Source organism: Schistocerca nitens, chromosome 6 (assembly GCF_023898315.1).
Source record: "Schistocerca nitens isolate TAMUIC-IGC-003100 chromosome 6, iqSchNite1.1, whole genome shotgun sequence".
NCBI lineage: Eukaryota > Metazoa > Arthropoda > Insecta > Orthoptera > Acrididae > Schistocerca > Schistocerca nitens.
This window is the reverse complement of record NC_064619.1, coordinates 701,964,646-701,989,308: the sequence shown is the minus strand read 5'-3', so window position 1 is coordinate 701,989,308 and position 24,663 is coordinate 701,964,646. Positions and strand designations below refer to the sequence as shown.

General features: G+C 42.6%; 1 protein-coding gene across 2 annotated transcripts in view; it reads left to right on the top strand.

Moving 5' to 3' along the window:
- The window catches only part of LOC126262429 (lysozyme-like), a 54,565-nt gene extending 32,890 nt beyond the window's left edge, over nt 1-21,675 (top strand). For both annotated transcript variants that reach the window (XM_049959070.1, XM_049959069.1), the window contains exons 3-5: nt 7,226-7,317; nt 14,122-14,188; nt 21,380-21,675. In XM_049959070.1, the coding sequence (XP_049815027.1) occupies nt 7,226-7,317; nt 14,122-14,188; nt 21,380-21,513 (293 nt within the window). In that variant the 3' untranslated portion in view covers nt 21,514-21,675. The remainder of the gene's footprint in view (nt 1-7,225; nt 7,318-14,121; nt 14,189-21,379) is intronic.
- Nucleotides 21,676-24,663: the final 2,988 nt, after the last annotated feature.

Sequence of the window (24,663 nt, the reverse complement as noted above, 5' to 3'; positions counted from 1 at the left end):
CACAGATGTAAAATGTACTCCATCCAACGGCACAGAGCTGTCCAAGCTAGCCTTTCGAATCACTACTGCAGAGTTACAATGATTCATTATTACGGAAAAGTATTTTCCCCAAAGTGGAATCGATGAGTGGGCCTTACAGCTATAATTTGGGGCTTAGCCCAAGGCGCTGGAAAGGCATACTTCTTTGCGACTGGGTACAATGGTACAGAGATGTTCACGATCCATACGACGCAATAATATACCACAATATAAAACTTTCAAGGAATCCACTTGCAAGCCGTCGCTTGCTTTAATCATAAATGGATGCTTGAGTGATGGTAAATGTTATCATCTTTACATAAAGGAAAGTATTATCTTCTGAAATACCTTCAAGTCGTGAGGTGCACCCTTAATTTTTATTTGTGAAATTGGTGAATTTACTCAAGGCACTTCTGTTGCCTATGCCTGCAGTTAGTTTCAGAACTCAAATTAATAACCATATTGATTAATTTAATAAGATTGAACTTTAAATTGATGGTGTACCGATTTACCACCACAGCAAAATAAAAACAGTGGGTAGTTTAGGGAGTATGAATGAGAACAGTGGTGTATTTAAGTTTACAAAATAATGACAAGTTTTATTAACCCTTTTTTAAACTACAACGAGATTTTAAATCTTACATAAAATGATAAACACAAATCAGAAAAGCGATGGTGTTTAATTGGAAAAGCATAGACTGGGGTGGAAGCTATACCAATTGCCCCCTAAATTAATCCCTTTTCCGACGCCATCTGACTTCGTTTACATGAATCCACTGTGAGTCCTACTCTATTCAAATGTAATCAACTACGAACCAAGTATACCACAAACTATAGTTCACTGAGAATAGGGGGCTGTGGACATCATTTAATAATCCTACGCCAGTGCAACAATATTTCATCTTTTCACCTTGATTCAGGCGCCAGCATAAAACGGCGGGCTATGGCGAGGACCCGCGCACTGCACCAGCTGTAATGTTCTGACGCGTCCACGAAAATTTGCAAACTATGTGGTCTGGTGTTCTAATTATCGGAACGCGGGAAACCTCCCTACCAGAGCCCTGAAATTCCGGCAGATTTCAGTGCGAGGGGCACCCAATCGCTGGTATGCTCAAACCAATTTGACTCACAGGCAGAACAGTGCAATCTGGAATTGTCAAATGTCAGGCGGCCGACTCAGGATGAATAAGTTCACCCCCGTGACACACGATATGTCCGAGATGATATGCAATTCCACTGTCGGAACAGTGGAAACTGCCACTGGCTCTCAGTTCGCATGAGGTACAGATCAGATGTGTCACCCACTAGGGAAAGACTTGAAGTTCTCCACCAGGGGAGAACCAGAAGGCTAAGGAAGCAAAGAATCACAACCACTTTCCACCAAGCCAAGCTGAATTACCAAAAACGAAACTGTGGCCACAATGCACAAACTGATCAAACCACCATGTACTCATTGTACCTCCCCTTGTGAGTGTGTGGGTTTTATTTTGTCAATCTGCGCAATGAATTGATCCAACATGTACGCTTTGGCTCCTGCAAGAAACAATTTCCACCTCACACTACTACAGATGTCAGACAGATGCTCCTGATGTACCAACAAGAACTGCCTGAAAAACATTCAGCAACAAATACCTTCTGGAGTCGTCCGCTGTAAGGAAAAGACACAAAAATATTCTATATTCATATGTAATTAGTGGAATACTTGGGTACTGGCGTATTGCTAGTTAGTGTAAGAAAAACATTAAACGAACGAAAAATATTATTTATTGCAAAAAATTCTGAGAAATCAAGTGAAACTTTTTCTTATAAATTAATAAATTTCCGGGTTCTTTTTGGAACAGTAGATTGCCTCTTATGGATAGGAATGCTATTATTTTACAAAGTATGGAAAAGTTCTTTTCTCCCTTTTCTTTAAGAATGTTATTTACTCTGCAGAATGGCTGAGAGCCACACCTACACAACTTCAATAACTTTTCTAGGTACGGTCAAGGCTGTCGCGTGAGAAATTTAATGGAGTCTACTGTTAGGGAGGAAAGATGGGGCTTGCATACGCTGTAGCACACAATACCGTGAGCTGCGACGACTGCTGCCTGCGTCGCTCGCTGCTGACCAATAACACAACTATCTCTGTCTATCTGGATTGACCTTCGCCAATCAAACTTTTCCTACACCTTGATGAAGTCAAGGACTCCTGTCTGCCCCTAGTCTAACTATTGGTATGGTACACCGGTCAGATAACCAGTCCACTGTGATGCCACTCAATACTCGCTCGCAGGCGTTTAACTAGTACTCTGTCTGTGTTCACGCTGCACAATAAGTGTGGCGACCAACACAATGAGCAACGCCTAATCACGAGCGACTCAATATAGATTATCACTCCAATTCGCTAGCGACAGAGGTGCTCTCCTAGTGAAGTACTGAGGAGAGACTTTGTTCCTCGCTCTTTGCGTACACATACGAGTGCACTCGCTTTCGTTACGTATTCCCGCTCCAAGAGCGACAACGGAATGGCCCCTTTTTCTGGAAAAATTGCAAGGTATATCATTCTCTGTCTTCCCTCACTCCTCCGGCTCTTTGTGTCAGAAATATTCCGCCAATCAGCGTTGCTCTTTTAAACAGGAGAGTAACGTTTCGTTTAAGTCGACCAATGCGGAAATATGTAGCATCTCCTTTAAGTGTATACTGTCCACCTTTGAGAACTCCGTAACTACGCAGTCAGTCTATCAAAAAATGCGTCTTCTGGGCGCTCCCACACAATGTAGTGGAATTTTCTTTTAAGTCGAACTCGAGGGTCGTTATCCCTTCGCTCTGGAAAAAGCTGTCCTCTCTCTGGGCGGTCGCTCTGGCCGAAGTAGGTGTGTGTTGACTCACCCCGCTGAAGGGATGGGCCTCCCAGCGGGCTGGTTGCCTCTTTAGAACGAAAATTCCTGTGGCCGTCATGTTGTGTACGCCAGTCTCGACTTTTTCAACCTCTGTGTGCACTTGCGATTTACTTATTAGATTTGCATATCGCTTACATGAATTCATACAAAATTGACTCTACCTTATCGAGTTTGGGTTCGAATGAAGTGTCTTGATGTGCAGAATACGATTGTAAGGATGGAATAAGTAAGAAATGAAGGTCAGGAGACCACACCACCTTACACCCTCTTGACTGTTCTGTTGACCTGATACTCAGTCCATACACAGTGCTGGGGTCCCCACTCCTGGGGAGCAAGCCTCCATTTTGCTTATCCTGCGAGGAGCCAATCAGTGACTCCAAAACTCTGTTGTCTGAAAAAAGGGGATTTTAGACTAGGGAGGCGTCGTACTCATGGCATGTTTGGCCAAAAAAAGAAATCCACCAAGACAGGAGAGATCTCATCTTTCGAGGCCAAGCATTTCCAATTCCTGAAAGAAGGCTGTCGAGTTTCCCAGACAGTCATGCCTGTCAAATACATATGTTTTCGCAGCTCGCTAAATGAACCTGGCGACTTCCTGGCGTCAGGGGAGTTACAGTCTTGCCTCGACTAAAAGCGTGCACCAACCTCTATGTCTGTATTGTTCCAGCTTCTAATAATGCATGGAGTCTTATGACCTTCCCACCACTTGCACAACGGCATTTTTCAGGAGTCTTTCTAAAATGGCTTCCTCACCCACTTTCCGCCAACTGGCCACCTTTGCCACCCAGCCCAGGTAAAATGTTTTGTGAATCGGCGCCCTCTTGTCCAACCTAAGCGGAAGGAGGGGAATGAAACGGCCAGAAGCTCGTCTGCAGGTACGACCCACTGAGTGCTGCTTCCCAGTATTTACGGCCAGCAATCCATCTCTCTCTACCTGTTCCCCATCACCTCGACCGCGGTCCCTCGGGTACAAGTTTTATACAGGCTACATACGCAGTTATAAAAACATTCTGTCCATAATTTCCTTATGTGAAAAACTCATAAACCGCACATACCAAATTTAGTACTGGGGAACACTGTGATCATGAGCTAAAACATGAACGTTAATCTGACTGACAAAGCTGTTAAAGTGAAAGAGTGGCGTGCCACCTCTCACACTTTCAATCAGAAATCGTTGACAATTGAATACCCATGAAGTATTTAGAGCCACGGAGCTCAATTTCAGATGAATTTACATTAGTTTTACCTACTTGTCGATTAAAAATTTATTTTCGTTCTGTCACGTTTTAGATTTTTCATCAATTGTATTATTTTTCGCGTCTGCGCTAAAGATGATTTACTATGGTGGATAGTTTTCACTTTTATGTAACCTGATACGCCTTTTGCAGACATATTGATATTTATTGGTTAATGTAGATTTTAGAATTTCGATTTCACACTTCTTAAACTGACGGACAGTAGTTGGTGACATGACACAGGATTTATTTTGTCCAGAATGATAGGTGAACTACAGTAACGGACCCTGCCAACCCATTATGAAGAAACAGATTTTCTGCTACAGTTATGTATTTCAGCCAGACGTCATGCAGGTGGTATCATTACTGGTTTTGACTCATTACCAAATCATGACAGCATTGTCTTAATAGGTTACGTAGAAGCTCGTAAGCTATAGAAGCACAGACTGGCGTTTGCAATGAGTCAAAACCATTAACGATACAACTTGTCTCCATAGGCTGAAACATACATCACGAAAAAAAAAAAATTGCAAGACATTCATTGTGTTCACCTAAGACGATGTGCCCAGTTTGTGTAAACTGATTTATAATGGGATTTTTCAGTATTTTACGACCTAAACAGTTTAAACTTTGTGAACAAAAGGTTACTAACCACTGTTCAAGTCTACATCTACATCTACATGATTACTCTGCAATTCACATTTATGTGCTTGGCAGAGGGTTCGTCGAACCACAATCATACTATCTCTCTACCATTCCACTCCCGAACAGCGCGCGGGAAAACTAACACCTAAACCTTTCTCTTCGAGCTCTGATTTCTCTTATTTTATTTTGATAATCATTCCTACCTATGTAGGGTGGGCTCAACAAAATATTTTCGCATTTGGAAGAGAAAATTGGTGACTGAAATTTCGTAAATACACTCCTGGAAATTGAAATAAGAACACCGTGAATTCATTGTCCCAGGAAGGGGAAACTTTATTGACACATTCCTGGGGTCAGATACATCACATGATCACACTGACAGAACCACAGGCACATGGACACAGGCAACAGAGCATGCACAATGTCGGCACTAGTACAGTGTATATCCACCTTTCGCAGCAATGCAGGCTGCTATTCTCCCATGGAGACGGTCGTAGAGATGCTGGATGTAGTCCTGTGGAACGGCTTGCCATGCCATTTCCACCTGGCGCCTCAGTTGGACCAGCGTTCGTGCTGGACGTGCAGACCGCGTGAGACGACGCTTCATCCAGTCCCAAACATGCTCAATGGGGGACAGATCCGGAGATCTTGCTGGCCAGGGTAGGTGACTTACACCTTCTAGAGCACGTTGGGTGGCACGGGATACATGCGGACGTGCATTGTCCTGTTGGAACAGCAAGTTCCCTTGCCGGTCTAGGAATGGTAGAACGATGGGTTCGATGACGGTTTGGATGTACCGTGCACTATTCAGTGTCCCCTCGACGATCACCAGTGGTGTACGGCCAGTGTAGGAGATCGCTCCCCACACCATGATGCCGGGTGTTGGCCCTGTGTGCCTCGGTCGTATGCAGTCCTGATTGTGGCGCTCACCTGCACGGCGCCAAACACGCATACGACCATCATTGGCACCAAGGCAGAAGCGACTCTCATCGCTGAAGACGACACGTCTCCATTCGTCCCTCCATTCACGCCTGTCGCGACACCACTGGAGGCGGGCTGCACGATGTTGGGGCGTGAGCGGAAGACGGCCTAACGGTGTGCGGGACCGTAGCCCAGCTTCATGGAGACGGTTGGGAATGGTCCTCGCCGATACCCCAGGAGCAACAGTGTCCCTAATTTGCTGGGAAGTGGCGGTGCGGTCCCCTACGGCACTGCGTAGGATCCTACGGTCTTGGCGTGCATCCGTGCGTCGCTGCGGTCCGGTCCCAGGTCGACGGGCACGTGCACCTTCCGCCGACCACTGGCGACAACATCGATGTACTGTGGAGACCTCACGCCCCACGTGTTGAGCAATTCGGCGGTACGTCCACCCGGCCTCCCGCATGCCCACTATACGCCCTCGCTCAAAGTCCGTCAACTGCACATACGGTTCACGTCCACGCTGTCGCGGCATGCTACCAGTGTTAAAGACTGCGATGGAGCTCCGTATGCCACGGCAAACTGGCTGACACTGACGGCGGCGGTGCACAAATGCTGCGCAGCTAGCGCCATTCGACGGCCAACACCGCGGTTCCTGGTGTGTCCGCTGTGCTGTGCGTGTGATCATTGCTTGTACAGCTCTCTCGCAGTGTCCGGAGCAAGTATGATGGGTCTGACACACCGGTGTCAATGTGTTCTTTTTTCCATTTCCAGGAGTGTAGATCTCGCCGCGACGAAAAACGTCTTTGCTTTAATGACTTCCATCCCAACTCGCGTATCATATCTGGCACACTCTCTCCCCTATTACGTGATAATACAAAACGAGCTGCCCTTTTTTGCACCCTTTCGATGTCCTCCGTCAATCCCACCTGGAAAGGATCCCACACCGCGCAGCAATATTGTAACAGAGGACGAACGAGTGTAGTGTAAGCTGTCTCTTTAGTGGACTTGTTGCATCTTCTAAGTGTCCTGCCAATGAAACGCAACCTTTGGCTCGCCTTCCCCACAATATTATCTATGTGGTCTTTCCAATTGAAGTTGTTCGTAATTTTAACATCCAGGTACTTAGTTGAATTGACAGACTTGAGGATTGTACTATTTATCGAGTAATCGAATTCCAACGGATTTCTTTTGGAACTCATGTGGACACTTTTCGTTATTTAGCGTCAACTGCCACCTGCCACACCATACAGCAATCTTTTCTAAATCGCTTTGCAACTGATACTGGTCTTCGGATGACCTTACTAGACGGTAAATTACAGCATCATCAGCGAACAACCTAAGAGAACTGCTCAGATTGTCACCCAGGTCTTTTGTATAGATCAGGAACAGCAGAGGTCCATGTCAACATTCAGCCTAAAGGCTCCTGCCAGTATGGAGAAAAGGTACAAATCTTAAGTTACAACCAGAGTACAGGTGATAGGTGGACGCCATGTTTCTCTGTGTGACGAAAGCGTTTGTTTGCAGGGGTGTGCCTGGTGGAGAACGAGAGTGCCCGCAACACGTCAGCGCTGAGTCCCATCAACACCAATGGCAGCCAGGACTTCGGACTTTTCCAGGTAAGTGGGCAGAATATAGTCGCTTCTGGGCTTCGGGCATATGGAACACAACAGCAGAATTACTGACTCCAAATGGACGCACCTGCAGCATTCTAGAATACAACATTAAACTCAAAAAAGATAACTGCTTGACCCATTCTGGAAAAAAATCGTAAAATTAAAAAAAATGATGAGCAAAAATCTGCCCCCCACCACCTCTCCCCCCCCCCCCCCCCAATAAACAAATCTGGTTCTGACATGAGCGCAACAAATCAGCATTGATATGAATCGGTAATGAGTGTTTAGATGCAGCTATGCCTGTAAATTATAATACATTTATAAGAAAGTAGGTTTCCACACATATATGTCATTATTGAAGAATAGTTCTATGTGTTTATTAGTACAGACAGATGGATGAAACTGATTTTTTTTTTTTCAGTAAACAGTTATCTTCGTTTGATGCAGTATGAAGTACGGTCAACGTAACAGCCTACAGATCGCTAAGTTCCATAGCCTCCCAAAAACGCAACTGAGGCACTGGGAACCACAATGGCCAAAAGCACGGAAACAAAGTTTTGAGGAAAAGTTTGCAGAAATCAAATTTGTAGGCAAACCACCAGTCTCATGGGTTTGGCTTTTTCTTTAACATGTCTCAATATCGTTATTCCTTATAAAAATAATGTTCCCACTTTGTTATGAAATTTTAATTAATATCGAATTAAATCGAATTACATCGGGTGATTCTGCGGGAATTAGATTAGTAAATGAGACGCTTAAGATAGTAAATGAGTTTTGCTATTGGGTGAGCAAAATAACTGATGATGGTGGAAGTAGAGAGGATATAAAATGTAGACTGGGAATGGCAAGGAAAGCGTTTCTGAAGAAGAGAAATTTGCTAACATCGAGTATAGATTTAAGTGTCAGGAAGTCGTTTCTGTAAGTATTTGTAAGGAGTGTAGCCATGTATGGAAGTGAAACGTGGACGATAAATAGTTTAGACAAGAAGAGAGCAGAAGCTTTCGAAATGTGGTGCTACAGAAGAATGCTGAAGATTAGATGAGTAGATCACATAACTAATGAGGAGGTATTGAATAGAATTGGGGAGAAGAGGAGTTTGTGGCACAACTTGACTAGAAGAAGGGATCAGTTGGTAGGGCATATTCTGAGGCATCAAGGGATCACCAATTTAGTATTGGAGGGCAGCGTGGAGTGTAAACATCGTAGAGGGAGACCAAGAGATGAATACACTAAACAAATTCAGAAGGATGTAGATTGCAGTAGGTATTGGGAGATGAAGAATCTTGCACAGGATGGAGTAACATGGAGAGCTGCATCAAACTAGTCTCTGGACTGAAGACCACAACAACAACAATTAATATTTAGGATTATTATTATTAATGTTAATTTGCAAATTTTTTATATATATAGCCAGTGGAGACAGTATCTTTTTGAATGTTGTGTAGGTTGTAGTTAATGTAAAATTAGAATTGGACCATAAAGAAAAGATAATAAATGCACCAGAAAAAACAGTTATCACTTATCCCAACACTTCATGGTCCTCGTTATTATTTTCATCAAGCAAGTTCTCTGACCTGAGGTTGAGATAAAACTGTCTTCACTTTGGGCATGAAAACTAGTAGTTCTGTTAGCTCTATGTGTTTCAATTTTGATCTAACAGATTTGTTATGTCTTTGTTTCTCAAGGTTGATATTTGCCTTCCAGCTGTTTATTTGGGTACTAGATTTGGCAAGACGTGTACAGACTATGGGGAAATGAGAAATTGTGGTCTCCGTCGACGTGATTTGAAGAAAATGTTGGCCTCCCGCTTCTCCAATGAAGTGTAGGTTGCTTTGCATAACAGTTCATGGCAATCTGTTGGAAACTTCATTGTCAGATATCTGAAATGTACATTATCATGAGCATCTACTTTTGGTTTGATAGTGAGGGCTTGCAATACCCTTAAATGTTCTGAAATCCTCATCGCCAATTTTACATACTAGAATGCTGAGACCATAGAATGTTACGTGTCAAGTGCTTCCGCCTCTTTTACGAACAAATGGATGTCAGTATAGTCACTAAGTGTCCCTGCCGCAATGAAACTTTGTGCTTTGGGTCCATAAGGAAATGAATATGAGAAAAGTCAGTGAGGCAGATTTTCGCAAATTTTATAATACACAGTGTAGGGGTACAGCAGAGATAAAGCTCATTCACCATAAGATCAGCAGATGTTATGAACATGCATACCTGTTTGAATCTCAAAATCGACGAGAGTGTTCTTAGGTCCTTATGGATCTCAGTGCCTCAGTTACAATATTCAAGGGCAAAGTGAGGACACATCCCACATACAACGTACCACAGACGTAACAATACATTTTACGAAGAAGAAACAATTCCATGTTCCCGGTGGATAGTGGCATTTTAATATTTGTACATGAAATACGCTTACATATTTTGGTAGACTATTTCCGATGTTTATGAATCAAAATTGCAGCAACTAACTTACTAACCACGTTATGGCCCCGGATCCATTTTTAAGACCATCTTGAATCTATTGAATATACAAAGAAACACACTTGTTTATTTGGAACGATTCCACAAGTGATTTGATATTTATCTGAGTAAAAAGAAAAAAGAGACAGATTTGGTTAGTTTTGCAAATCGTGAGTGGCTGGCGCTATTTAGCGTGACTATTAAATAACTAATGAAATAGCTGTAGGGATTATGAAAATGCCGAACTACGAGTAGGATTCGCGCATTGAGGGTTTCATAGCAACTTGATTGTGTTTGTAGATAACTCATACACCCCGTGAATGAAGGATTTTTGCGTATCATCGATATCGACGCTGGAAAGATGTTGGTCTGGGGAATTTCAAGACCATATCAAAATCTCTGCAGTAGTACCTGAGACTAGCCCAGACATACAAAGAGAAGCGCACAGGGGAATCCAGTTTATATATAGAGAGAGACAGGAGATTTAATAAAATATTTTTATTTACTTACTAAAACTGGCTACAACTTATATCTTATGTTTCCAAGCCATAACATTTTTCTATCATGCTTTTGACGGATGATTAACGCAATGTAAGTTCTAATCTCAAAAAGATATTTTTATGCGATATAATTAAAGATTAAGAATTTCCGGTGTTTTCCCCTTAATTTTACTGTGAATCCTTTCTTCCCGCCAAATTTCATGATTCTAGGTCAATGGTTTGATGAGTGAGTTGGTGAGTATCAAAATATGTGATAAACGGACATATATTTTAATTGCATTGACATAGCAGCTTAAATTTTTACACCGTCAAGGGACCATAGATCTTGGTATGTGCCATAAATTTTAACTGATAATTTTACTGTTCCTGAGAAAAAGGAGTCTTAACAGAAGGACAACCAGACAAATAAAAAATGACAGAAAATATGGTTTTGTGTGATATACCTAGAAATTAACAATTTTCTGATTTTTTCATTTACTGGTACTATAAAACTTACCTTCTTGCCAGATGTCTGATTTTAGGTCAAAGGGAAGTACCCGATAGTTTCTTATGAGTGAATTTGCGAGTATCAAAATATTTGACATAAATAGCCGTATCTTCTGATTGCATGGACTTAGAAGCTTAAATATTTTACGCAGCTAAGACGCCATAGAACTTAATACGTGACAGAAATTTCTACACAATTTGTCTAGCGTTCCTGAGAAAAAGGGCTCTAAACTGTCAGAAAGACAGGCAGACAGAGAGACGGACAACGAAGCGAACCTATGAGGGATCCGTGTTTTCCAGCTGAGGTTCGGAACCCTAAAAAGTCACTGTTTATGGACATCAGAGGGAACAGTGTCCGAAGAAAAGACGTAGACCATAGTTTGTTAGTCCGTTCAAATTGTGTAGCCAGGGATTCGTCCTATAATGTTATATTATTAGGAGAGCATCTACACTAATGGCCATTAAAATTGATACACCAAGAAGAAATGCAGATGATAAACGGGTATTCATTGGAAAAATATGTTATACTAGAACTCACATGTGATTACATTTTCACGCAATTTGGTTGCATAGATTCTGAGAAACCAGTACCCAGAACAACCACCTCTGGCTGTAATAACGGCCTTGATACGCCTGGGCATTAAGTCAAACAGAGCTTGGATGGCATGCCCATGCAGCTTCAACACGATACCACACTCCAGCAAGAGTAGTGACTGGCGTATTGTGACGAGCCAGTTGCTCGGCCACCATTGACCAGACGTTTTCAATTGGTGAGAGATCTGGAGAATTTGTTGGCCAGGGCAGCAGTCGAACAGTTTCTGTATCCAGAAAGGCCCGTACAGGACCTGCAACATGCGGTAGTGTATTATCCTGCTGAAATGTAGGGTTTCGCAAGGATCGAATGAAGGGTAGAGCCACGGGTCGTAACACATCTTAAATGTAACGTGCACTGTTCAAAGTGCCGTCAATGCGAACAAGAGGTGACGGAGACGTGGAACCAATGGCACCCCATACCATCACGCCGGGTGATACGCCAGTATGGCGATGACGAATACACGCTTCCAATGTGCGTTCACCGCGATGTCACCAAACACGGATGCGACCATCACGAAGCTGTAAACAGAGCCTGGATTCATCCGAAAAAATGACGTTTTGCCATTCGTGCACCCAGGTTCGTCGTTGAGTACACCACGTAGACGCTCCTGTCTGTGATGCAGCGTCAAGGGCAACCGCAGCCTTGGTCTCCGAGCTGATAATCCATGCTGCTGCAAACGTCGTCGAACTGTTCTTGCAGATGGTTGTTGTCTTGCAAACGTCCCCATCTGTTCACTCAGGTATCGAGACGTGGCTGCAAGATCCGTTACAGCCATGCGGATAAGATGCCTGTCATCTCGACTGCTAGAGTGATACGAGGTCGTTGGGATCCAGCACGGCGTTCCGTATTACCCTCCTGAGCCCACCGATTCCATATTCTGCTAACAGTCATTGGATCTCGACCAACGCGAGCAGCAATGTCGCGATACGATAAACCTCAATCGCGATAGGCTATAATCCGACCTTTATTAAAGTCGGAAACGTGATGGTACGCATTTCTCCTCCTTACACGAGGCATCACAACAACGTTTCACCAGGCAACGCCGGTCAACCGCTGTTTGTGTATGAGAAATCGGTTGGAAACTTTCCTCATGTGAGCAGGTTGTAGGTGTCGCGACCGGCGCCAAACTTGTGTATATGCTCTGAAAAGCTAATCAATTGCATATCACAGCATCTTCTTCCTGTCGGCTAAATTTCGCGTCTGTAGCACGTCATCTTCGTGGTGTAGCAATTTTAATGTCCAGTAGTGTATGATCAGCTCTGTCACCACACACACACACACACACACACACACACACACACACACATACATACGGTTAAGACAGCGGTTTAGACGGGACGATGGCTGTATAGGACTCTGGCCATTGAAAGCAGAGCCCTCTCAATTTGGTCCGCAGCTCGTGGTCGTGCGGTAGCGTTCTCGCTTCCCGCGCCCGCGTTCCCGGGTTCGATTCCCGGCGGGGTCAGGGATTTTCTCTGCCTCGTGATGACTGGGTGTTGTGTGATGTCCTTAGGTTAGTTAGGTTTAAGTAGTTCTAAGTTCTAGGGGACTGATGACCATAGATGTTAAGCCCCATAGTGCTCAGAGCCATATTTGAACCTCTCAATTTGCCTGGCCCACAGTTTCACCACATCATGACTATTAGATAGGTACACTTTTTATGGGGAATGTAAGGAGAAATCACTAAATATAAAATTTTCAGGTTTCGTTTCAACCTGTTTTTGGAAAGGTTTTACTTATCGGTGTTAATGTTGTTAGCAAAGTCGTGCTCTCTTCCTTCATTCATGCAACGATAACTGGGTATGCAGTCGCTGGAAGGTAGAAGACTTACAAGCTCTGCGTAGGATAATGAAGGAATGACAACCTACAAGAGGTAAAAGAAGGGGCCGTGCTAGCAGGAGTGTATTGTCAGGTCAGTACAGGAGACAAAAAAAAGTTCAAATGTGTGTGAAATCTTATGGGACTTAACTGCTAAGGTCATCAGTCCCTAAGCTTACACACTACTTAACCTAAATTATCCTAAGGACAAACACACACACCCATGCCCGAGGGAGGACTCGAACCTCCGCCGGGACCAGCCGCACAGTCCATGACTGCAGCGCCCAAGACCGCTCGGCTAATCCCGCGCGGCTACAGGAGACAGGCGACATCTGTGTGAGGTGCGCCAAAGTCACTGTATGCACACAGACTTCAGCTGTGGAACGGCCGCTTGTGTAGTCCACCATGGTAATGACGTTAATGGTGGAGGTAGGAGGAAAAGTACTATGACGAATAGCACGGTACGATCCCAACTGCTTGTCAAGGAACGCAGATCTCCAGAAAAATTCCAGCACACACTACTTTCTTCAGAAATGTCGTAGATCAACATATTAATCGGGCGCGCAACAAGCATATGCATAATTACTAGAATCATATTATCAATACAATATACTGAATTCCATGGTAACTGGAAATGTCTTTAGCTTATCAGCCACAAATTGACATCACGTACAGCAGCAGAAATAGAATTACTGCACCTATTGACTTAGCCAAGTACAAATGCTAAAACGTGATTGTAATAACAATCCTCTACAAGGTTGGGGGTAGTCAATAATGCACTCAGCATCTGCAATGACTGCAATTTATTACTCCCTGGTGGATGGCGATGATACATTTATTTCTCGTATGTGTTCTTTGTTTCTTAACTATGTCAAACGTTCTTTACAGGAGTACTATTCATTATTCTGAAATGTGGAACTTTCGTTTTGTTCACAGATCAACAACCGCTATTGGTGCGACAGTTGGAATGGTACTGAAGGATCCTGTCACGTCTCTTGCAAAGGTAAACACTTACATCTACATCTACATCTACATCTATACTCCGCGAGCCACCTTACGGTGTGTGGCGGAGGGTACTTATTGTACCACTATCTGATCCCCCCTTCCCTGTTCCATTCACGAATTGTGCGTGGGAAGAACGACTGCTTGTAAGTCTCCGTATTTGCTCTAATTTCTCGGATCTTTTCGTTGTGATCATTACGCGAGATATATGTGGGCGGTAGTAATATGTTGCCCATCTCTTCCCGGAATGTGCTCTCTCGTAATTTCGATAATAAACCTCTCCGTATTGCGTAACGCCTTTCTTGAAGTGTCCGCCACTGGAGCTTGTTCAGCATCTCCGTAACGCTCTCGCGCTGACTAAATGTGCCCATGACGAATCGCGCTGCTTTTCGCTGGATCATGTCTATCTCTTCTATTAATCCAACCTGGTAAGGGTCCCATACTGATGAGCAATACTCAAGAATCGGACGAACAAGCGTTTTGTAAGCTACTTCCTTCGTCGATGAGTCACATTTTCTTAGAATTCTTCCTATGAATCTCAACCTGGCGCCTGCTTTTACCACTATTTGTTTTATGTGATCATTCCACTTCAGATCGCTCCGGATAGTAACTCCTAAGTATTTTACGGTCGTTACCGCTTCCAATGATTTACCACCTATGGCATAATCGTACTGGAATGGATTTCTGCCCCTATGTATGCGCATTATATTACATTTATCTACGTTTAGGGAAAGCTGCCAGCTGTCGCACCATGCATTAATCCTCTGCAGGTCCTCCTGGAGTACGTACGAGTCTTCTGATGTTGCTACTTTCTTGTAGACAACCGTGTCATCTGCAAATAGCCTCACGGAGCTACCGATGTTGTCAACTAAGTCATTTATGTAAATTGTAAACAATAAAGGTCCTATCACGCTTCCCTGCGGTACTCCCGAAATTACCTCTACATCTGCAGATTTTGAACCGTTAAGAATGACATGTTGTGTTCTTTCTTCTAGGAAATCCTGAATCCAATCACAAACCTGGTCCGATATTCCGTAAGCTCGTATTTTTTTCACTAAACGTAAGTGCGGAACCGTATCAAATGCCTTCCTGAAGTCCAGGAATACGGCATCAATCTGCTCGCCAGTGTCTACGGCACTGTGAATTTCTTGGACAAATAGGGCGAGCTGAGTTTCACATGATCTCTGTTTGCGGAATCCATGTTGGTTATGATGAAGGAGATTTGTATTATCTAAGAACGTCATAATACGAGAACACAAAACATGTTCCATTATTCTACAACAGATTGACGTAAGCGAAATAGGCCTATAATTATTCGCATCTGATTTATGACCCCTCTTGAAAATGGGAACGACCTGCGCTTTCTTCCAGTCGCTAGGTACTTTACGTTCTTCCAGCGATCTACGATAAATTGCTGATAGAAAGGGGGCAAGTTCTTTAGCATAATCACTGTAGAATCTTAAGGGTATCTCGTCTGGTCCGGATGCTTTTCCGCTACTAAGTGATAGCAGTTGTTTTTCAATTCCGATATCGTTTATTTCAATATTTTCCATTTTGGCGTCCGTGCGACGGCTGAAGTCAGGGACCGTGTTACGATTTTCCGCAGTGAAACAGTTTCGGAACACTGAATTCAGTATTTCTGCCTTTCTTCGGTCGTCCTCTGTTTCGGTGCCATCGTGGTCAACGAGTGACTGAATAGGGGATTTAGATCCGCTTACCGATTTTACATATGACCAAAACTTTTTAGGGTTCTTGTTTAGATTGTTTGCCAATGTTTTATGTTCGAATTCGTTGAATGCTTCTCTCATTGCTCTCTTTACGCTCTTTTTCGCTTCGTTCAGCTTTTCCTTATCAGCTATGATTCGACTACTCTTAAACCTATGATGAAGCTTTCTTTGTTTCCGTAGTACCTTTCGTACATGATTGTTATACCACGGTGGATCTTTCCCCTCGCTTTGGACCTTAGTCGGTACGAACTTATCTAAGGCGTACTGGACGATGTTTCTGAATTTTTTCCATTTTTGTTCCACATCCTCTTCCTCAGAAATGAACGTTTGATGGTGGTCACTCAGATATTCTGCGATTTGTGCCCTATCACTCTTGTTAAGCAAATATATTTTCCTTCCTTTCTTGGCATTTCTTATTACACTTGTAGTCATTGATGCAACCACTGACTTATGATCACTGATACCCTCTTCTACATTCACGGAGTCGAAAAGTTCCGGTCTATTTGTTGCTATGAGGTCTAAAACGTTAGCTTCTGTATTCTGCATCTTCTGCGAATCTCGAAGATTTGCCGTATGATAACGTTCTGCCACCCTAGCTATCAGTGGATGGATTAAAACACCTCTTCACTTTTTTTTAGTATTGCGCATTTGCAAATGATTACGTACTCTTTCCCATCACAATGGACATATTTTGGATAGTTCAAGCGCTTATCAAATCATATAATGTTAAAAGGTGGAGAGTTGGCCACAATTACACAGGATATGTAGTCTTTCTTGAAAAGTAGTGATGCAGGATACCTCTTAGAGGTAAGAGATATGCAGACCAAAGCTAATATTCAGTTTTACTCAATGCCTTTCGATACTTGTGGCCAGTTGTCTGTGTGGTGTCACCGCCAGACACCACACTTGCTAGGTGGTAACTTAAATCGGCCGCGGTCCTGTAGTACATGTTGGACCCGCGTGTCGCCACTGTGTAATCGCAAACCTAGCGCCACCACATGGCAGGTCACAAGACACGGACTAGATCTCGCCCCAGTTGTACGGACGACATTGCTTGCGACTAGACCTACCAAGTTTTCCTCTCATTTGCCGAGAGACAGATTGAATAGCCTTCAGCTTAGTCCATAGCTACTACCTAGCAAGGCGCCATTTGTATCAGTGCTAATAGCGTACTAATATTCAAGAGAGATGTATTCCAACAAGAGAATAAAGATAAGTATTAAACGCATCTACGTACTTTTCCTCTTATTCATTAATAAGTCTCATGTTCCAGAACTTCAAGCCCGTCTGCGTTAGTTTAGCGTGCACCTAGCTACCTCATTGTGTCTATGCTGTATGAAATAGACACAACAGTCTGCACACAGAGGATGGCACTATGCCGGCTGGACAACAGTCGTTAGGTTGGAGCAGCCTTCATGTTATGCGCTACTGGTCTACAGGTTCGTACGAGGGAAGCTGCCGACATGTTTATGGGATGACTTGTGCCTGCCCCAGTGTCGAGAACAGACAGTATCACTGCCGACGCAAGAACAACTCAACTTTCTGACCCACACTTCTCCCATTTTCTAGGCGCTACAGTCTGGAGCCGCGCGACCGCTACGGTCGTAGGTTCGAATCCTGCCTCGGGCATGGATGCGTGTGATGTCCTTAGGTTAGTTAGGTTTCAGTAGTTCTAAGTTCTAGGGGACTGATGACCTCAGCAGTCAAGTCCCATAGTGCTCAGAGCCATTTGAACCATTTTTTCTCCCATTTTCCTCTGCTGACTATACAGGCCACGTTGTTGTGGTTCTCAGTCCTAAGACTGGCTTAATTCAGCCTTCCACGGTAACCTAAACTGCGCAAGGATTTTCATCACTGAATAACTACTACAACCTACATCCATTTGAACCTGCTTACTATTTCCAAGTTTAGGTCTTTGTCTCCATTCCTCCCTCTCTCCAACCCCCAACAGAAGAAACTTCCTTCTATTACCAATTCGACGTATCCTTGATGCCTTTGGATGTGTCCTGTCAACTATCCTTTCTTTTGGTCAAACTGAGCCATAAATTTCTTTTCCCACAATTAGATTCAGTACCGCCCCTATTAATGACTCGCTCTGTTCATCTAATTTAAGCAGTCTTCTGTAACACTGTATTTCGAAGGATTCTATACTCATTTTTCTTTACTTTACATCGTCCATTCCTCACTTTCGGACAAGGCTGCACTCAAGACAAACACCTTCAGAAAAAAGAGTTCGTAAGACTTCAGTTTATATTAGATATTAACAAATTCCTCTTTTGCAGAAGTGCCTTTCTTCCTACCGCCAGTCTGCATTTTATAGGCTCTCTACGTTTTCGATCGTCAGTTCTTTTACTGCCAAAATATCAGAATGTTTATCTGTTCCTTTTTGTGTCTGAGTTTCTAATCTAATTACCACAGCATCGCGAGAATTCATTCTGCTACATTCCACAGGCCTTTTTTTTTTATTTTGGCTATTCATCACGTAACCTCTTTAAAACACACTGTCCATTCCGTTCAACCATTTTCTATTTCTTGTCTCTGAACAGTAATTCCTTTCCCAAATTTATCCTTGGTTTCCTTTACTGGTTGCTCAATGTACACATTGAGTAACATCGGGATAGGCTACAAACGAGTCTCATTCCCTTCCCAACAACTGCTTCTCTTTAATGCCATTCGACTTTTATATGATGCGCGTTCAGTAAGTAATGCAACAATTTTTTTTCTGAAAGCAGGTTAGTTAGTTTTATTCAGGATTCCAATGCAGTATATTATTCTGCGCTCTTTTGACTACAAAACCCTATTTGTCAGCATAATATCCGTTCAATGCGACGGCATTACGCCACATTACTTGGGGGGCCCATATAACCCCCATGGTGCCATTCTACTGGTCGACGGCGCAGCCAACTTCTTGCTGGATCAATAACCTCCCCATCGTCCATGTACTGTGTCCCACGATGTGTATGTGGACCAAACAGATGAAATTCGGAAAGCCCGCATCTCGTGGTTGTGCGGTAGCGTTCTCGCTTCCCACGCCCGTGTTCCCGGGTTCGATTCCCAGCGGGGTCAGGGATTTTCTCTGCCTCGTGATGGCTGGGTGTTGTGTGATGTCCTTAGGTTAGTTAGGTTTAAGTAGTTCTACGTTCTAGGGGACTGATGACCATAGATGTTAAGTCCCATAGTGATCAGAGCCATTTGAACCGTTTGAAATTCGGAAGGTGCGAGATCCGGGCTGTAGAGTGGATGAGGAAGAACAGTCCAATGAAGTTCTGCAAGTTTCTCCCGAGTGCGCAGACTTGGGAGATGCCTTGCGTTGCCATGGAGAAGGAGGGGTTGGTTTGCATTATTGTGCCGACTAACACGCTGAACTCCTTTCTTCAATTTGCTGAGCGTAACGCAATACACGTCTGAGTTGATCGTTGCACCATATGGGAGGACATAAAACAGTATAACCTCTTCAAAATCTGGTTGAGGGTGCGGCTTTGAACTTCTTCTTCAGAGGATATTGCCGTTTTGTTTCCGGTTCGAAGTGATGAACCCTTGTTTCATTACCTGTGCCGACGTTCGACAAAAAATTGTCACAGTTAGTCTCGTAATACGCAAACAATTCCGCACAGAGGGTCCTTCGTTTCTCTTTATGGGCTTCTCTAAGACGACGACGAATTCAGTGAGCACACACCTTTGTTAGGCCAACTGGTGGACTAGGGTGTGAGCACGACCAACAAGGACGTCCAGTTGTGCACCGAGGTGTCTGATTAAATCCATTAAATAATAAAGATATAACAAGTTTCAAGACCTTAATGTAAATAACAATCAGTACGTGAATATCTGCAATGCTCTGGTTTTCCACCAAAAGAAACGCAATGACACGTCTCTGCCAGGAACTCACCTTCGTTGCAGACGCCATTTCGAAGGCTACGTAAGGCGCCGCCACATATTGGAACTTCATGAAACAACAACAAATTACGCTTTTCTTCAACCGTAATTGGCCGACCAAAAACAAAAAAAAGTTTTGAATTACTTATTGAACGTCCATCGTAAATGGTGTCTGGTTTCTGTAAAAGACGAAGATAACCTTTCGCTCTCTATATTTTATTCTTGATATAGTCAGAATACCAGAGTGTATTCCAGCTAACACTGTTTAGATTAGAGATTAGATTAGATTAGTACTTGTTCCATAGATCATGAATACGACACTTCGAAATGATGTGGAACGTGTCAGGTTAATAAAAGGTGTCCACACAAGATATTACATTAGACAAAATATTACATGACACTCAATATTTTTAATTTTTTTTGTGGGTTTGGTAAATTACCCACTTACTATATCCAAAAATTCATCTAATGAGTAGAAGGAGTTGCAATTAAGAAATTCTTTTAATTTCCCTTTAAATGCTATATCGTTATCTGTCAGACTTGATGCTATTAGGTAAGTGACCAAAGACTTTTGTGGGAGCATAATTTACTCTCTTCTGAGCCAAAGTCAGATTTAACCTTGAGTAGTGAAGATCTTCCTTTCTCCTAGTGTTGTTGCCATGTACACTGCTATTACTATTGAATTCGTTCGGATTGTTAATAACAAATTTCATAAGTGAATATATATATTGTGAGGCTACAGTGAAGATCTCTAGTTCTTTAAATAAGTGTCTGCAGAATGATCTTGGATGAGCTCCAGAATTATTGCGATTACTTGCTTTTGTGCAATGAACACTCTTTTACTCAATGATCAGTTACCCCAGAATATGATGCCATACGAAAGCAGAGAATGAAAATTGGCGTGGTAAGCTAATTTACTGAGATGTATATCGCCAAAATTTGCAACGACTCTAATAGCATAAGTAGCTGAACTCAAACGTTTCAGCAGATCCTCAGTGTGTTTTTCTCCTGTTCAACCCCTGATCAATGCATACACCTAGAAATTTTGAATATTCTACCTTAGCTACCGATTTCTGATCGAAGTCTATATTTATTAATGGGGTCACTCCATTTACTGGGTGGAACTGTATATACTGTGTTTTGTCAAAGAGCCCATTTGCAGAGAACCACTTGGTGATTTTCTGAAAAACATCGTTTACAATTTCACCAGTTAATTCTTGTCTGTAGGGTGTGATAGCTATACTTGTATCATTGGCAAAAAGTACCAGCTTTGCATCTTCGTGAATATAGAATGGCAAGTCATTAATATATATTAAGAACAGCAGAGGACCCAAGACCGAACCTAGCGGCACCCCATTCTTGATTGTTCCCCAGTTTTAGAAATCACCTGTTTTTTTGCATATTATGTGAACTGTTTATTTCAACTTTCTGCACTCTTCCAGTTAGGTATGATTTAAATCTACAAACGCCACAAACGTAGGTTTGCCTTTCTTTAAGCCGACTTCCAAAGTGAGTCACAGGGTCAGTACTGCCTCCCATGTTGCTACACTGCTTGATGTCTCCTTTAACAACCAATCTCGCTGTGCCCGCAGACCTGCTGGACGACGACATCGACGACGACTGCGAGTGCGCGCACCTCATCTACTCGCGGCAGGGCTTCAACGCGTGGCACGGATGGACCAAGCGCTGCAAGGACAAGCCGCTGCCAGACCTCTCACACTGCTGAGGCTCGCTGGTCGCTGGCCGCGGCAATCACCCAGCCAGCCAGTGGGGGAAATTACTACAAACCGGTCCCGTGCGGGACTGCGAGAAAAAAGTTAAAAAAAAAAAAAGTACGCGCACTTTCATCGCGGCAGTCAGCGGCACGGCATCGAGCGATGAATGTGCAGACACTTTAGACCCTGCCGTATTGTACTTTATGTACCTGTACGTTACCTCATCCACTGAAGAGTTCCTGATTACTGATCCACATATAAACTTTTAGGACACACGGGCACTTGTGCGTCTTCCTGTCAAACCAGCGTTTCTGCTACGACCTTAAAGATACAGTGAAGACGCTAAAAATGTATACAGTCTATCAGAGAAGTTTCAGTATACCTTCTGTAGAGCAACTAGACTTAGAAATCCTATAAAGAAGATTACTGCAACAACACATTTATCATATAAATTCCCATGGTTCAGGTACATCGTGCTGTGTCAGTATTATTAGAAATCATATATAAAAACTCAACGGCTGCTTAAGATGACTAATTCGGCGTATAAGAAACAGAACACACAGTAGATGTCAAAATTGCTGTGAATTATATAAACGATCAAAAGTATCGGCCTGGGGATGAGCAGTGATTCAAAGAACGTGCACTTAATACGCAATACATTAATGCAACTGGTATATCGTACTACTGTATAAATGCACGTCTTACCTTATTTCCATCATCTTCCTCTTCGTTACTGGAGTTATGCCGCAGCTGAAGATTGTAAAAAAAGAAAACCGTAGCTACCCTTCATACTCGTAGATATCCTAATCGAATCTCACATGTTGGGATTTGAAAAATGTAAGTTACACGAAAATGATATGCTAGATATATTAACACAACAAAATCCTGTCTGAGAGGAAGTAGCATAGTGCTCAAGATGAATGATGTATGTATTGGAGTTAAGAGGTAGTTTATTTTTTATACGTATAGCAACTTACAATACCATGACATTCCGGAGCTATGAATGTTACGTTTTATGGACGCAGCTGTTTCGCATGTGTCATATTCATGGATTTATTTATTGTATAACCATATTTCAATAATTTTGTTCAATAAACGCTATATTGTAAAAATTGTTGTAACTAATTTCTAAAAACTCTTAAACGTCTTTTGTGGATCGTTGTAAAACCATTACGACGTTTTGTTTCAGATAATTTTAAAACTGGGCCAACCGCAGCAAAATAGTTGTACATGATTGCTTGACAATTCATACGGTGAACAGTTTTTTAAACACAGATTTTAAAAATTTGAAAATGAAACTGAATGAAATGTCCAATGGTCCGCTATAGCTGTATTTCTCCAAGTCGCTTGTAAACTCCCACGAACAAGTACAGCTATAGCGGAGCACTGGACATTTCATTCAGTTTCATTTCAATAGTTTTAACACGTGTATTTAAAAACTGTCCACTGTACGAATCACGTTTTGTTACATTTGTTCAAATGGCCAGTAGAGAGACGTGCACCTTTTGCTAAAGCATGGATGTATAGTTCATTTTATACATGGAGTTTTAATGAGTCTTAACACACCGAAAAGCATTTTCTAATTTTTTGCTACTCACTATGAGTCGCGTGAATATGAATTTCATTTTCAGTTCTTCAGATGGGTCCTTAGATTGGCAAATGAACTTCGTATAAAATTTATTTACTACCATAGATTTGTAGTTGACTGATGTCATGCTCCCTTTTGACGACACATGTAACTTAATGCAATTGCAGCTTAAGTGTACATCACTATTTTCACGGTGCAAACAGAAATTAATAAATCTACTCTTTTCTTAGACATTAAGATAAATATTCATGGCAAACGTAATTTCGCGATCTTCCGCAAAGAAACCACCAGTGACTTTTTACCCCTTACGATCTGACGGGGCTTCTGAGGCGTACTTTAAAAAAAAGAAGAAGAAAAAAAGGATATTCTCTTTCGTTAGGAGTGAGGCAGGTCTCCTTGTTGTTGTTGTGGTCTTCAGTCCTGAGACTGGTTTGATGCAGCTCTCCATGCTACTCTATCCTGTGCAAGCTTCTTCATCTCCCAGTACCTACTGCAACCTACATCCTTCTGAATCTGCTTAGTGTATTCATCTCTTGGTCTCCCTCTACGATTTTTACCCTCCACGCTGCCCTCAATGCTAAATTTGTGATCCCTTGATGCCTCAGAACATGTCCTATCAACCGATCCCTTCTTCTAGTCAAGTTGTGCCACAAACTTCTCTTCTCCCCAATCCTATTCAATACCTCCTCATTAGTTACGTGATCTACCCACCTTATCTTCAGCATTCTTCTGTAGCACCACATTTCGAAAGCTTCTATTCTCTTCTTGTCCAAACTATTTATCGTCCATGTTTCACTTCCATACATGGCTACACTCCATACAAATACTTTCAGAAACGACTTCCTGACACTTAAATCTATACTCGATGTTAACAAATTTCTCTTCTTCAGAAACGATTTCCTTGCCATTGCCAGTCTACATTTTATATCCTCTCTACTTCGACCATCATCAGTTATTTTACTCCCTAAATAGCAAAACTCCTTTACTACTTTAAGTGTCTCACTTCCTAATCTAATCCCCTCAGCGTCACCCGATTTAATTAGACTACATTCCATTATCCTCGTTTTGCTTTTGTTGATGTTCATCTTATATCCTCCTTTCAAGACACTGTCCATTCCGTTCAACTGCTCTTCCAAGTCCTTTGCTGTCTCTGACAGAATTACAATGTCATCGGCGAACCTCAAAGTTTTTACTTCTTCTCCATGAATTTTAATACCTACTCCGAATTTTTCTTTTGTTTCCTTTACTGCTTGCTCAATATAAAGATTGAATAACATCGGGGAGAGGCTACAACCCTGTCTCACTCCTTTCCCAACCACTGCTTCCCTTTCATGTTCCTCGACTCTTATAACTGCCATCTGGTTTCTGTACAAATTGTAAATAGCCTTTCGCTCCCTGTATTTTACCCCTGCCACCTTCAGAATTTTAAAGAGAGTATTCCAGTTAACGTTGTCAAAAGCTTTCTCTAAGTCTACAAATGCTAGAAACGTAGGTTTGCCTTACCTTAATCTTTCTTCTAAGATAAGTCGTAAGGTTGGTATTGCCTCACGTGTTCCAACATTTCTACGGAATC